Source organism: Pteropus alecto, unplaced genomic scaffold (assembly GCF_000325575.1).
Source record: "Pteropus alecto unplaced genomic scaffold, ASM32557v1 scaffold131, whole genome shotgun sequence".
Taxonomy (NCBI): domain Eukaryota; kingdom Metazoa; phylum Chordata; class Mammalia; order Chiroptera; family Pteropodidae; genus Pteropus; species Pteropus alecto.
Window position 1 is genome coordinate 7,754,325 of NW_006434709.1, and position 14,597 is coordinate 7,768,921.

Here is a 14,597-nt window from a genome sequence, read left to right on the forward strand (position 1 = left end):
TTAGTGGGGGGGTCTCATGTTTTATTTTGGTTGGTTTGGGTTTCTTTTTTCTCTTTTCAATTATCTCATCAAGAATGGTTACTACTCTGAATTCAACATTGTTTCACTTGCCTTTACCTGATCTTTCTTTCTTATGCTTAGAATGCCTTTTTTGCATACTCTAATTTTTCTTAAAAACTAAAGCTTTGTAGCCACTTCCTCCAGAAAGTCTTGCCTGACTTTGCCTCCCTTTACAGTCCCCTAAGGATATCCTTTTTCTTATATTTCTTTCTTTACTTATATAATACCCTCGCTCGTTTATGCACTTCAGAACAGGCTACTTTATGCCATCACATATAAATCTCCACTGGTTTTTTAAATGATGTGCCATTATTCTACAGAGAGTTAAGAAAGAAAAAAACACTACCAATTATCATTGTGGGACACCAAAAATGTAAGATGATCCCAATTTCAGAGAAGTTTAAATGTGAAGAGGGGGAGAATATGCATCTCAGAACTGTATGTCTTAACTGATTTTGTATGTACATTATTAACAAAATGTCTGGGCATATAGAAAATGCACATTAAATATTTTCAGAATGACTGACTGAATGAATGAAATCAACCTAGATTGGTACTTTTCATCAATATGCATTTCTGGATTCATAGAAAACCCAAAATAATCTAAGAATAAAAATTTTTAGATGTTTAAAATTAAGACCTATGGATATAATTTATAAATATACTGGTTCCAGTTTTAGTTGAATAACCAACCTAAGTACCAGGATTTTTTTTTAATTTTCTAAATATAACTGTTACAGTTTCACATTAAAAATAAAACCTATGATGCCAATTGCCTGAGTGAACAAGCATTATATTGTGGTAGATAAAAGAGAAACATGTTGTTGTGTAGTATACATTCTTGATGGTCTGCACTAATGATAGGGATACAGATTATAAATAATCCAAAATAAAGGATAATTTAAAACTCATTTATATTTATTTTTGAAGTACATTCATATATTCATGTTATGAATAAACACAAACATAGACTGTCAGAAGTAGATATTAATAAATTACCAGCAATTGTTTAATTTCAGAAAACAAAATGGTTCTTAATCTTGGATTAAATTTATAGGAAGGTGTCCTAAGTCAAAAGCTACATGAAATGTTTACAAGTTGCTTTGTCATTCATTTGAGATAATGATCAAGTCCATATATACATGTAATATGTGTGTGTGTGTGTGTGTGTGCGTGTGTGTGTATATATATATATATTTTTTTTTTTACAGCAGAATCTGAAAAACCCAAAGGAATCAACTGAAAAACTGTAACAAATTAAGAAAGATGGATGTGTGCATAATTAAAATACCGACAAGAGAGTGGGGTTCCCCTCTCGGTGCATTGTCCAGGCTCTTGATGTCTCAAACAAAGAATTGAGCAAGACGTCGAAATACAGCAGAAAAGAAAAACTTTATTAGAAGGGAAAGTAAAGCAACAGTGCACTTCCAGACATGGATGCAGGCCTGAGCAAGAGAAGTGTAGCTCAAAAGGCCAAGTCTAGATATTACTGAGAGGCATAAGTGGTATACAGGAGAAGAAAAATTAAAATCCTGCAACAATAAATTTGGAAATCTAGCTTCCTTTCCTTCATGTTTTTCTATATCATCTAGAAAGAATGACATAAAAGCAGCTACCCCTTCTGATGTATGTAGATGCTTTACACACATTATTTCTAATATTCAATAACCTGTAGAGTAGATATTAATACCATAATTTTACACCTGAGACCACTAAAGCTATAACTTGTGTAAGATCACAAAGGTAGAAACAGTAAAATCACCTCTAAAGTTCTGACTTATGAGTAAGTAGCTTTCTGGTCTAAAGAAGAAAGCTCAGAAAAAAATTGGGAAATCTTCCCTGTGACTGGAAACAAAAGACGCAAAAAAATGAAGACAGCTTTATCTCAATTTACAAAAAGCAGCAGGAAGGTTGCTTTGAGAAAAAATATTCAGAATTCTAGGGACTGATAAATTCTGGAATTCCATTTTGTAACATCTAACAGAACTCAAGAAATTAATCCTAATAGCTTTTAGCCTGAAAATGTACAATAATTAAAGACCACCTTTACTAATCTAATACATACATATCTCACAGGTTTACCAGTACAGAAGGCAGATTAAAAACTTCTCTATGATTCTATAATTTAAAATTATTTCTTCTTCATCTTTGTCACTAAGAAAGGCAAAGGCCATGAAGAAAGACAAGACTGAATAAAATCCTGACTTCTTAGCTATATAACCTTGAGCAAGTCTTAATTTTTTTAATCTATAAAGTAAAATTATTAATATCTGACTCACAGTTATTATAATTACTAAATGAGATAATGTATATTGAAGATTCTACGTAGTATCTGGTATACAGTAAGTGCCCAAAAAATTTGTTAGAGTAATGTATTTTAGTGACTTCTCTGTTTTATTGGGATATTTTACATTAAACAAAACTTTAAACTTTTTTATTGGCTGTGGGATAGTAACACAAAGTGTAAGGAAAAGATATTAAAATTCCACTCAAAGTGTCAGGACAACTTTTAGTGTCAGAACAATTTACCAAAAAGACTTTCAAAGAAAACCCAGGAGATGTTACGAGAAGACAGACTTTAGTTCAAACTCATTAGCCTTTCTGTACATCTTGTGGAAGCACATTTAAAATCTAAGGAAGAACACAACATTGTATTATGGTATTGCTATAGTAATAGAACTATTTATCGGGATAACTGTCAATTTTATCATTCACCACTGCGGGGAGCTACAACCTAAAAAAAGGTTTATATAGATTCCCAAGGTTATTTTAAAACTTTCTCACATCTTACAATATTTATTTAATAAGCTCTTATTAAAATATATTTTAAATTAATTTGATAAGCACATCTGATTTCTTCTTTCGAGACCTTACAAGGAATAAGAAGGCTGATTATATCCATTTAATCACAAAATGGGGGATCCCTATCCCTATCTTCTCTTTTTTTCTCCATAACACTTATCTAACATACTATATATTTATCATGTATTTAATATACATTATATATTTATGCTATCTAACATAGCATATAGTTCACACACATTAATTTTTATTATCTCTCTTTCCCATGAATGTAAGCTCCATGAAGAAAAGAATTTTTTATGTGTTTTATACACCACTCTATTTTTAGTACCTAGAATAGTGCCCAGCACAGAATACTTGCATAGTGAATTAACTGTTACTGAATGAGTGAATAAACAAATACTGATTCATTTATTTGAAAGGTTAAAAACACGTTAGATGATGTCAAGGATAGTAGTACCCCCTTGTCCATCATTCACTTTCCAAGGTTTCAGTTACCCACAGTCAACCGTGGTCCAAAAATATTAAATGGAAAATTCCAGAAATACACAATTTGTAAGTTTTAAATTGCACATCCTTCTGAGTAGTGTAATGAAATCTCACACTGTCCTGCCCCATCCCATCAGGATGGGAATCATCCCTTTGTCCAGAGTTTAGGTTATTTGCCCATTACACTTAGTAGCTTTCTAGGTTATCAGACTGACTACAGAGGTATCGCAATGCTTGCGTTCCAGCGATCCTAATGTTGCTTAATAGTGGCCCCGAAGCACAAGAGCAGTGATGCTGGCAATTTGGATACAACAAAGAGAAGCAGTGAAGTGGTTCCTTGAGTGAAAAGGTAAAAGTTCTTGACTTAATAAGGAAAAGAAAAAAATGTATGCTGAGATTGCAAAAATCTACGGAAAGAATGAATCTTCTACCCCTGAAATCACCTACTTTACAAATTAAACTTTATCATGGGTATGTATGTATAGAAAAACATAGTATATATAAGGTTCCATACTACCTGCAGTTTTAGGCATCCACTGGAGGTACTGGATTGTATCCCCTGTGGATAAAGAGGGGACTACTGCTACTCTCTGAAAAATTTAATGTCTACTTATATTATATTCTAGTTTAAAAGAAAATATATAAGAACAGTTACTTATTCCTATAGATGAGTATATGGACAGATCTCATAACAATGGCTTGTTTAATATACATTTACAGTAGAATTCCTCTTAAGTGATCTGAATGGTACAGGGAAGGGATCAATTAAATATAGAATTATAAATACTGATATACAAACATTTTAATTTTGTTTGATATATATTATGTTTCATCCACCAGTTTTTATGGCCTCTTCTCTGAGTATAACTTTTTTGATTGTATCATTAGTGCATTTCAATTTCTTTGAAATGAAAATGAATACTTAAGAAGGACAATAGAGAAGCAATCTGAATAAAATAATCCAGATTTTTATAAATTTGTATTGATTCTTTAGTTGTATTTCCACACCAGATTTTACAGCAGTTTTTAACAACTCTTTACCAACTCACTTTTATCAACTCTTTCTAAAGCATTTAATAGTTTTCATAAAATAATTCTTCAAACTGATATTTCATTGGCCTATGAAGTATCTAATTAAACTATGTAATTACAATAATAGGTCGGCAGCCTTATAAGAGGTCTCTTGTAAGGGACAAACCCAACCTACAACTTACTTGGGAGAGCAGAAGTGTGTAGGAGTGTGTCAGAGAGTAGCCTACTAACTACGTTGACACATGTGGGCTTAAAATCAGGATATTTCATAGACAGAATGGAAAGTATGGGGTAAGCTATGTAAATTAAGTAGAGTTTGATCAGAAGAGCTTCTATGTAATGGTTCATGAATCCTTCGCATACTGTCTCATTGCCAGTAGAGTCTACATTTGGAAATTTTCTTCAGTATAGTTGATGGATACTTACATAATTCTTTTCTTAAAAATAATAATCTTTACAGGATTTCTAACAGTTAAATGAGTTTAACTATAATCATTCACTCACTATTTCAACAAATATGTATTGAGTACCTATTACACAAAAGGCACCACGTAAAAAAAAATGTGGTATATATAGAGATAAATGGAATAGAACTTTTCCTCTGTTAAATTTACTTATCCAAGCAGGGGTCCTGTTATCATCTCGAAAAGTTGACCTAGCTTTTCCAGAACAAGAGAAAAGAATTAATACCTAGATAGGAAAGAAAACAAATTCATTTATTCCTCTCATTCTTAGGAATTAGTCTGGGCAGAAAGTATTAAGGCCCTGCCCAATTCTAGTCCATTTTCCTGGTGAGAATACTTTCCTTTTTTTGTTTTGTTTTAGGTTTAATTATACAAACTCAGCCTTTGACATTAGATAGATCACAACTTATGATAGGTATCCCAATTTAAAGTATGTAAGTCAGTGTATTCTCTTTTAAGTTAATATATTTTAAATGCTTTAGTTATGTGTATTCATGCTCTTCTCTATGCATTGAGAATATAATTTCACAATAATTCCGAAGTCTGGTAACCATATACAATGTAAGTAAATATGATAATAGATGCATTTAGCATTTACCTCTCTTTAACCTCTTTTAAAAAATAAACATGATGCTAGTAAAATAGGTCAAATCTCATAATTATCTCTAAAAAAAAATCCTGCTGTAAAAACAGGCATAAGCCAACAATGAAATCATAAGAAATTCGTATGTTATTTTCTTGCATTATTAATTGTTGTCACTGTTATTCATAGCTGAAAAACTGCCTCCCTCCCATTCTGATTAATTTTAACGTTCTTAAATTAGCTCTTTAATACCTAGGTTTCCCTAAGGTTTGGCTATCTCTCAAAAGATGGGTATAATTATTTTTTATATCCATGGCTGAGAAATTAGGTTTCTGCTACAAGACTAGTAGTATCTTCCTTTACATGAAAAGCGAGATTATACCACAATTCAATTTTCTTTTCTTTAAAATAATTAAACTATAGTTGACATACAATATTATATGAGTTTCAGGTGTACACATTGTTATTCAACATTTACTTCCAACTTACAAAGTGATCACTGCAATAAATCTAGTAGCCATCTGTCACCACAAAAAGTTATTAAGATATTATTGACTATATTCCCTATGCTGTCTGTACATTACAGGCCCGTGACTTATTTATTTCATAACTGGAAGTTTGTACCTCTTATTCTTATTCACCTTTTTCACCCATATAATTTAATTTTCTTTTTTTTAATTTGGCATAGGAAATAACTATTATAGAAACAAGGAATAAGAGGAAAAGAATTTGTGCTAAAAAGTTCAGAATAGGAAACTTGCAACAATACTCATATTCTACTCCAGAAATAAAAGCATACAGAAAACATATACATTGACATGAATTTTTAAAGTCAGATATAAATTAGGGAGATATTAATTTATTCCAAAATGATGCACCAGATAATTATTTTAAATATTTCATTCTCCATGAACTTGAAAATCAAAAATCTGATCTACAAAAAGGTAATTTTCAAAAAATTTATAAAAATATTTCTATCAGCTAAAACAAAGTCACAAACCTAGAAAGCTCCTCTCAGATCACTTAGCAGAAACACTTTATTCTATAGCTGAAGAAAACAAGTCCTAAAAAATAATCTACTCAAGGTCACCAGCTCTGAAGACACAAAATCAGGATTTATGCTCAATTCTAGCCCAATCAAAAGTTCATGTTTTCTCTCTATTTTGATATGGGAGAAAGAAAAATGCATATTTTTTTTTTCAAATAAGAATATGAGGAGGCAGAGAGACAAGGAGGTAGAAAATCTTTCAGCTATTAAAAAGCATAATGATGACTGAGAATCTCCACAAGTCTAATGTTTCATCCACTACATAACTTAGCGTAAGGTCTTCAAAATCAATGGCTGGCATAATAAAATTTAATCTCTAGTAACAGTTCAATTAATGTTGGTTTTATAAACTACATGAATAATAGTTAAAAGCCATCTATATTATATTTATTGGATTTCTGTAAATCTAATTTATTAATTAGATTTTGAGAGAAGGCATGCTAACGTATTTTATTTTCCATGTTCTCCCTATTGCCATTCTCTTACCTGACAGTCAGATTTCTAGTAACTTCAACCATTTGAGTAAAAAAAAGGGAAATGGGCAAAATAAGCTTCTGAGTTTAGATATAAATATGTTTTTCATTAAAAGGATATAAAATATACTTTTTGACGAGAAACATACACCTCAAAATGGAAAGGATAATCCAAAATATCTTATGATCCATTTAAAATCTCACTGTTTTAAATTTTAATATTTCTCCATTGACCTTTAAAATACCTTTATAAAATATATAACAGAATTTTATAAAAGGGTTTTTCCTAAAATTCTATAGATTTGAATGCCTTTTGCCTTCAAACTTAAATCTATATCATACGGCTTTTTTTTTTTTTACTTCTACTTTTCAGTAAGTTAATTAGTTCATAACCTATTCTTCAAACATTTGAAACTGGTGTGCTTCTCTATCCTAAGAGGAATTGTGTAGTAAGAACACATTGCTAAACAAATATAAAGTTAATTTTTGCATCCTTTTATCATTAATTACAACCCAAATTTAATTGGCTAATTCTTAAATACATCAAGTTAACAAAGAAACTTCAGATGTAATAACAGAGCCACGAATACTGAAAACTAAAAGAACATCCACTAAGGAGAAGCTCCTGATATGAGAATGAAAGCTAGCTTTTGAAGCTATAACCAATTTCAAGAAATCTAATTTTGTTTTTAAAACTATGGTAGGTACTCCAAGTATAATGTTCAAATCTATCATCATAGAAAAGCCAAACTTATTGTTAGTATGTGTGAACCTTTAACAAATGACACTGGCTTGATATCCAGTCATCAGAACTCCACCTACTATGCTTGAACCTAATCTCCCTCCCAAGCTTTGCAGCTCTTCCAGACTAAAAATGGCCCAGTTACTGTTGGAAAAGTGTACTGTCACTTTTATCACTGACATACAAAACAAAGGCAATATCGTGAGTCTGGAAGAAAGAATATGCTGCAAAATATGTTCTAATAACAATGATGACGACAATGGTAAAAGCTAATATTCACTGAAATTATTTTATTCTCGTAACAATCCTACAAATTTATGGCTGAGAATTTAAGAAAGGAAAAAGGAAGGGCTTAAAATCAGGTCTTTATGACTCCAGAACCCATATTCTTAATTTACTATATTTTCATTTCCTATCTTCCTCAATCCCCATTCAAAAACATTTACTGAACACCTATTATAAACCTGTTAGTCACTTGGGATTCCACAATATGTAAATTAACTAAAGATGATTATTCAAGTGCAAATCAAGAATCCCTCAAACCAAACAAAGAATTAATATATTTATTTTTAAAAAATGTCAAAGGTCACTCATGAATTCATTAAACAAATATTTAAATGAGAACTTGCTATATTAGAAGCACCACGCTAGATGTTGAACAGATAAAAAGATGAATAAGATATGGTCTTTCCCTCAAGCTCCACACAGAATAAATCGAATATATATAGAATTCAGTATTGAAGAGTATTTTTACTTTTATGGTTTAAATAAAAGTACTGCTTGCAAATAATTGTGTTGGTTTTAAAAAAAAATTCTAAAAGCTACAAATCACTACATTTCATAAGGCAACATTTCTAACACCAAAATGCTAGTGTACTTTAGTAGTGTATATAGTAAAAAATGTGAAAAGTGAGAAAATTTGCCATGAGCTTACATTTTCTATGACAAATGTCCACTCTTTATCTTCGAATTCCTCTGCATGAGGATCCTGTAACAAAAGCAAAATCCAAGTTGAAATACATTTCTTTACTGTAATCAATCCAATTAATAAAATACGGATGGCCTTGCTTTTAGCTTTACCAACTTTTAAAAAAGAAGAAGCAGAATGGCCTACTGTTATAAAACTGCCATAATTTCTCTAAATTTAAAGCATTGTTTTATATTGAAAATTTATTTTACTTATATTGATGCATATCATTATCTTCTATCACTGCACAGATGACAAGATAAAAAGAAACCCAATCAGAGACAACTTAGTGAGTGAACTATTAAGAAGCATTTTATTATTAGATGCTTCTATCAAGCCCTAATCTCATTTTTATATCTGTATTTTAAACTAAAACTGCCACTTGAGGCAAGGTTTTCTTTGGTGCAGAGATCGTAAATATCTGAAATTTCAAAGCACTGAGAAGGACTTCACAAACTACACAAAATGGCAAACTGGCATGGCTGTTGATATTCTCATCCCCCCTCCATTCCCATTTATCCTGGAAATGCCTCAGAAACCTGAGAAAGGGTGATGGATCCTACAACCAAATGCAACTTAAAAAAATAAAGATGAGGTGCACTTTTCCAAGTACTTATTTGACAAATATTTATTAGGTAAAGGAGTGTAGAAGTGTCATATGGATTCAAACATAGTTGTCTTTGCCTGTAAAGACAAAAAAAACTAATATAATAGATATATGATGCATGAAATATATGGTTTCACCAGATATTAGAAAACAACATATCACTTCTTACAGGAAAGAACAGTAAAAGCTTTATGAGAGAGAAAGTATCTGGGCTAGGTGGCATGGTATATAGGATTTCTACAGATGATCAGAATAAGTAAAGGCAAAAGGCAACAGAGTATAAGACATAAAAAAGAAAGTGGAATTCCATCATATGTGCAATTAGGTTATTCAAGTTCAATTCCATGTGTTGGAAGTGGGGGATGGATGAAGGAAGCTTTTGGCTCAGCATTCCACTCTAAGCGTGAGTGAGCACACACAGATGGGGAATGGGCTCTGCTATTCCCCTTCTGGGTCTCAGGTCTCACTTGCTTCTCCTAGGCAAGCATCTTATTCATAACTGTTTCCACTTTAGCCTATTATTAATCTGCTTCTCTTGCCACAGCCTATTTTGGATCCTTATCACTCTGTGCCTAGATAAAAGCGACTGCAGCATTGTTTCTCTGCCCTCCAATCAATCTTGTACAGATCAATTCTCCTACATCACAGTTCTGATCATGTTAGTACCAACTCAGATTTCTTTAGTGACCCCTCCAACTTAGAGGATAAATTCAAAACTCCTTAGTTACTTCCTTGTTTCTGTTTACTTTTTTTTTTTTTTACTGTAATAACATGGTGGTTGGCTGATTTTAAGCTGTATTGAGGGAGCTATTTCTATGAGTAAATTCCCACAAATAGAATAAAAACTTGCCAAAAAGGAGTTTCTTTGGTAGTGATGGGTAAAGGGGAGGTAGGAAAAGGTAAAAGGGAAAGAAAGGGAAAGAATTCTACTTGGTATTTGTTTCCCCAGCCTGGTGCTGCCCATGAACTAGGTTTATGGAGAGGGACTACTGTAAATAAAGGTTGAAGGAGCTTTCCATGACGAATTTAGGGCACAAACAGTGCTACTTTAGAGACCAAGTAATGAACTGTGATATAATGCAGAAGAAAGAGACATCCTACCACTCACCCTGCCTGCCTTATCCCATCATTTTGCCAAAGAATGCAGCATAGCTACAGCACAGCTAGTACAATAAATAATAATACAAAATATTTACTGAGCACATACTCTGCCCCAGTTATTGTACTGTTTTAATCATAGCAACTTATGAAATAGGTACTATTTTTATTCCTATTTTAACAACACAAAACAGACCTAAAGATGTATATGTTACAGTTTGGGGTTTTACTTTTAGCCACATTGTTGGTTCAGTTTTACCACTGTGTCCCCAGGACCTAGAAAAGTACCAGCCACACAAAAAATTCTCAAAAATCTTTGATGAATGGATTAATATATATCATAAATTAACTAATATTAAAAAGTGCCTTACATATTACATACATTCATTCTCAAAGCAGATAAAATTTTTTAAAACATCAATGATGTTGTACTCCTAAAAAAATAATTTCAGTGGGACCACAGGACACATCTGATCGGGCAAAGTCAGTAAAAAGATATAAAAGAGCAATAGTAATGAGCATTTTCAAGACACTTTAAAATGGCATAGCTACATAATTAGCTATATTATTGACCAGACAAAAACAGTTGTAATGAAGATTGCTTCCAGCTTGAATCAATTAAGTCTTCTTCGTATCCTACTGTCTACCCTCTAGAGTCTCCTTTCTTACTGCAGTAGAGAAAAAATGAAAATAGCTTAAAGAGCCGTTTTCCTTCTCAAATCCTAAAAGGTTTCTTTTTCATTTACTAGAAACAGCTATTTCAATCTCTTTCAAATTTCAAAAACAAGCATGCAAGCTAAAGAAATTAATTTCTGGTTAAATCATATAAAAATGAAACACTAATAACTTCAAAACATACTTTGTCTATGAGCACACCTCTGTGGATACTGTACTTCGGACATAACGGGTTTAGAGTCGTACTTTCCTACTTGCAAATTTCAAAATTAAGTGATTGTGATACTTTAATATAAGTAAAATAAAGGGGGAAATATGAAAAACTTTTCCACTTGAATATTTTAAATACTGCTCATAAAACAAGATCTAATTGCCATGAAAAAATGAAAAGTTGTTTTGTTTTATTTTTCTGCTTTTCTATTAGAATTCTGGGGGGACAGGGGAATCAGGAAGATAAAAGCATCAGTTGGAAATATTCTTAAATATTTAAATAAAAAAAACCCCAAACTGTAACATATACATCTTTAGGTCTGTTTTGTGTTGTTAAAATACGAATAAAAATAGTACCTATTTCATAACTTGCTATGATTAAATATTTTAAATGGTCACAAGGTTGCCTCAAGAGTATAACTGAAGAGAAATGTTTAATATAGCAAACTGGGGAGAAAGGGGCATTTGGGTTTTTTTTTCCTACAGACTAACACTCAAAGTCATAAAAGTTCAGAGTAGTATTCCATTCCTGGGTTAGAACAGTAACATTCATTATATTGTTTTGTTTATTGACTTTTGCAGTAGTTCCTGAATAAATGAATTAATATAATGGATCACAAGATTGAAAGCAATTTTACATGATGATTTCACATTCTAAGCCATATAACATTGCTCTACTTAAATTTCATGTCCCGATGCTTAATGAGATGTCCTTCCTCCTCCTGTCTTTCTGCAAAAGTAACTTCAATACAATTGGAATGATTCAAATAAGAAATAAAGCATTTGTTTTCTAATTTCACCACTTTCAAAGAAGCTAAAACTAAGACATATTTGACTTCCTCGATTTTTTTGGAGTAGGTGAGGAGTTGGTTAGGAAAGTAAATATTCTAGTAGTTAATCACCATATGTGTAAGAAATACTTTATAATGTTTCAAGAAATATGAAAGACTATCAAGAAAAAAATGCATGTAAAACAGGCAAGTATGTATATGCACAGCTATGTTTTTGGATTTGCACTTTGAATTTACAACTGGAATTTTGCTTTTTCAGCTATAGTATTTATAAAATATTAATATCAATATTTACCCAAATATCAATTTAAAACTTATACTAACATCACTAAAATATTTATCAAATACTAATTTTAAAATGTATGTTGTTATTAGTCAAACAAGACTAAGAAAATGAGGCTCAGGACTAATAATTCCACAAACCTCAGCTCTCCACAGGAAAAGCACTTTAAAGTCTCCTGTGCGTAGAAAGTAGGAAGTAGTAAAAGTATTCCAACTGATCTTAATTTTAACAAGTTCAAAAGGACACACAAATTATTCTGACTTTATAGACCATGAAATATCCTAATGCCCTTCCATTGTTAATAAACTGCTATGTCCCTAAAAATAATGCACATTAAGATACCAGGATGGACCCAAATGTGTAGAACAAGGAATACTGAAATATTGTCATTTAGAACCATGATTATATAAGTTCTTTAACTTATAAAAATAAAACTTACCTTAAAAAGTGTCACAGTGATTTCAATGTTTTCAGGAACAGGCCATACTACAACACCACGGTATGGATTTTTTATTCCAGGTTGCCAGCTATGAGCCTACCAGAATAAAAATAATGGCTTCAATATGAAGTACAGGAAACACAATGTTAATAATTTATAAAAACATATTGACCCTATTTAACTATCCATTAGATCTGTAGTCTCCATGAAACAAAAATAGTCAAAATAAAACTTTTCAAGCATTAAACTTGGGCCATGACAGTTATATCACATGATAACTCTCTGTAGATGACTATAAACAAAACTTCACCATATCCCCACAAAAGAAGATACAAAAATAAGGTCTCATTTTCAAAAACTACTACTTGTGACTAAATAAAAATTTTATTAGGAGACATTTTAAAAATTATTTTTATGATCTAGGAAGTAGTAGAGTGAAAGGCAAATTCATTCATTAGAAGAAAAACTAATTTTATACTTCGCAATTAATTTCCTTTCCCATTAGACTGTTAATGTTTATTTGAGACAAGGAAAGAAGAAAGCAGGTTTTGCAGTTAATATTTCTAGTACTTATAATTTTAAAGATTTTTTCCTTGTAAATCTTGATTATCAAGGTTCCCCAAGGAACTGCCCACCCGCCCCCCCACAAAAAAAAAAAATTGGGGAGTTACCACTACAGTTCTTCTCTTGTGGTGCCATTTCCAGCCAAAGCTGATGGAAGATTAGGTATGCCAAGGCACCTCAACTAAGTCATCATCTCTATAGGCTATAAGACTGCTCATGGACATGCCATGAAGGTTTATAATAAAAGCTAACACTTATGGAGTACTTTCTATGTCAGTCCATGTCTGCAATTTACTTATGTTTAACTAATTTAATCTGCCTAAGAACCTTATGAGGTAGCTACTATTCATTCATTCACTCGTTCACTCACTCACTCACTTAATTGATACTATCAGCCAAGCACTGTCTAGGCACCGGAGTACAAAAAAAATATCTGCCTTAGTGGAGTTAATAGTAGGAAGAGACAGACAAAAAAATAAATAAATAAAATCTATAGTATGTTAGGCGGAATAAGTCTATGGAGAAAAATGGAAGCAGGGAAGAAGGATGGAGGGGGCAAGAGAAAGTAACAATTTTCAATAGGGTAGTCAGAGAAAGTGTCACTGAGAAGGTGACACTTAAGGCCTTAAGGAGGTGAAAGAATCACATATGTAAATACATAAGAAGAGCTTTCCAGAGAGATGGAACGGCAACTGGAAAGGTGCTGAGGCAGTTAGATAACAATGAGGCCAAAGTGGCTGGAGAAGAGTCATCAAAGAGGAGAGCATTAAAAGACAAGGCCAGAGAAATAACAGAGGGAAGCCACCGCAAAGATTTTGGCTTGTAATTTGAGGGAGATGGAAGTAGAGGAATGATGATCTAAATTATGTTTTTTAACAGATTCACTCCAGCTAATGTATCAAGAATAGGCTCCAGACGTAAGAGAGGGAACAGGGAGACCAAGTAAGAAGTTGCTGCAATAAAGCAGGAGAGAGCTGATGGTGACTTGTCTTGGGTTGATAGAAAGATAGTACAAAATGGCTAAATTCTGAAAATACTTTTATATTTTCAAGATAGAGACAACAAGGTTTGTTGTCTGATTATATGAGAAAAAGGCTATAGCCAAGGCTAATTCTAAGGCTTTTCCCTTTGAGCAACAGGGAGAAAGGAGTGGGTATTAATAGGCAAGACTGCAGGAGGAGCAGGTTCGGGAAGTATTATCAGGAAATCAATTTTACAAACATTAAATCTGAGGTGCCTATTAGATAGTCAAGAATTGATGTTCAAATAG

The 14,597-nt window shown here is 32.1% G+C and overlaps 1 protein-coding gene across 10 annotated transcripts in view; it reads right to left on the reverse strand.

Moving 5' to 3' along the window:
* EHBP1 (EH domain binding protein 1) overlaps positions 1-14,597 on the reverse strand; it is a 308,554-nt gene that overhangs the window by 232,987 nt on the left and 60,970 nt on the right. For all 10 annotated transcript variants that reach the window (XM_025045116.1, XM_025045115.1, XM_025045113.1 and 7 more), the window contains 2 exons: positions 12,764-12,859; positions 8,628-8,681 (listed from right to left, as the gene is read on the reverse strand). In XM_025045116.1, the coding sequence (XP_024900884.1) occupies positions 8,628-8,681; positions 12,764-12,859 (150 nt within the window). The remainder of the gene's footprint in view (positions 1-8,627; positions 8,682-12,763; positions 12,860-14,597) is intronic.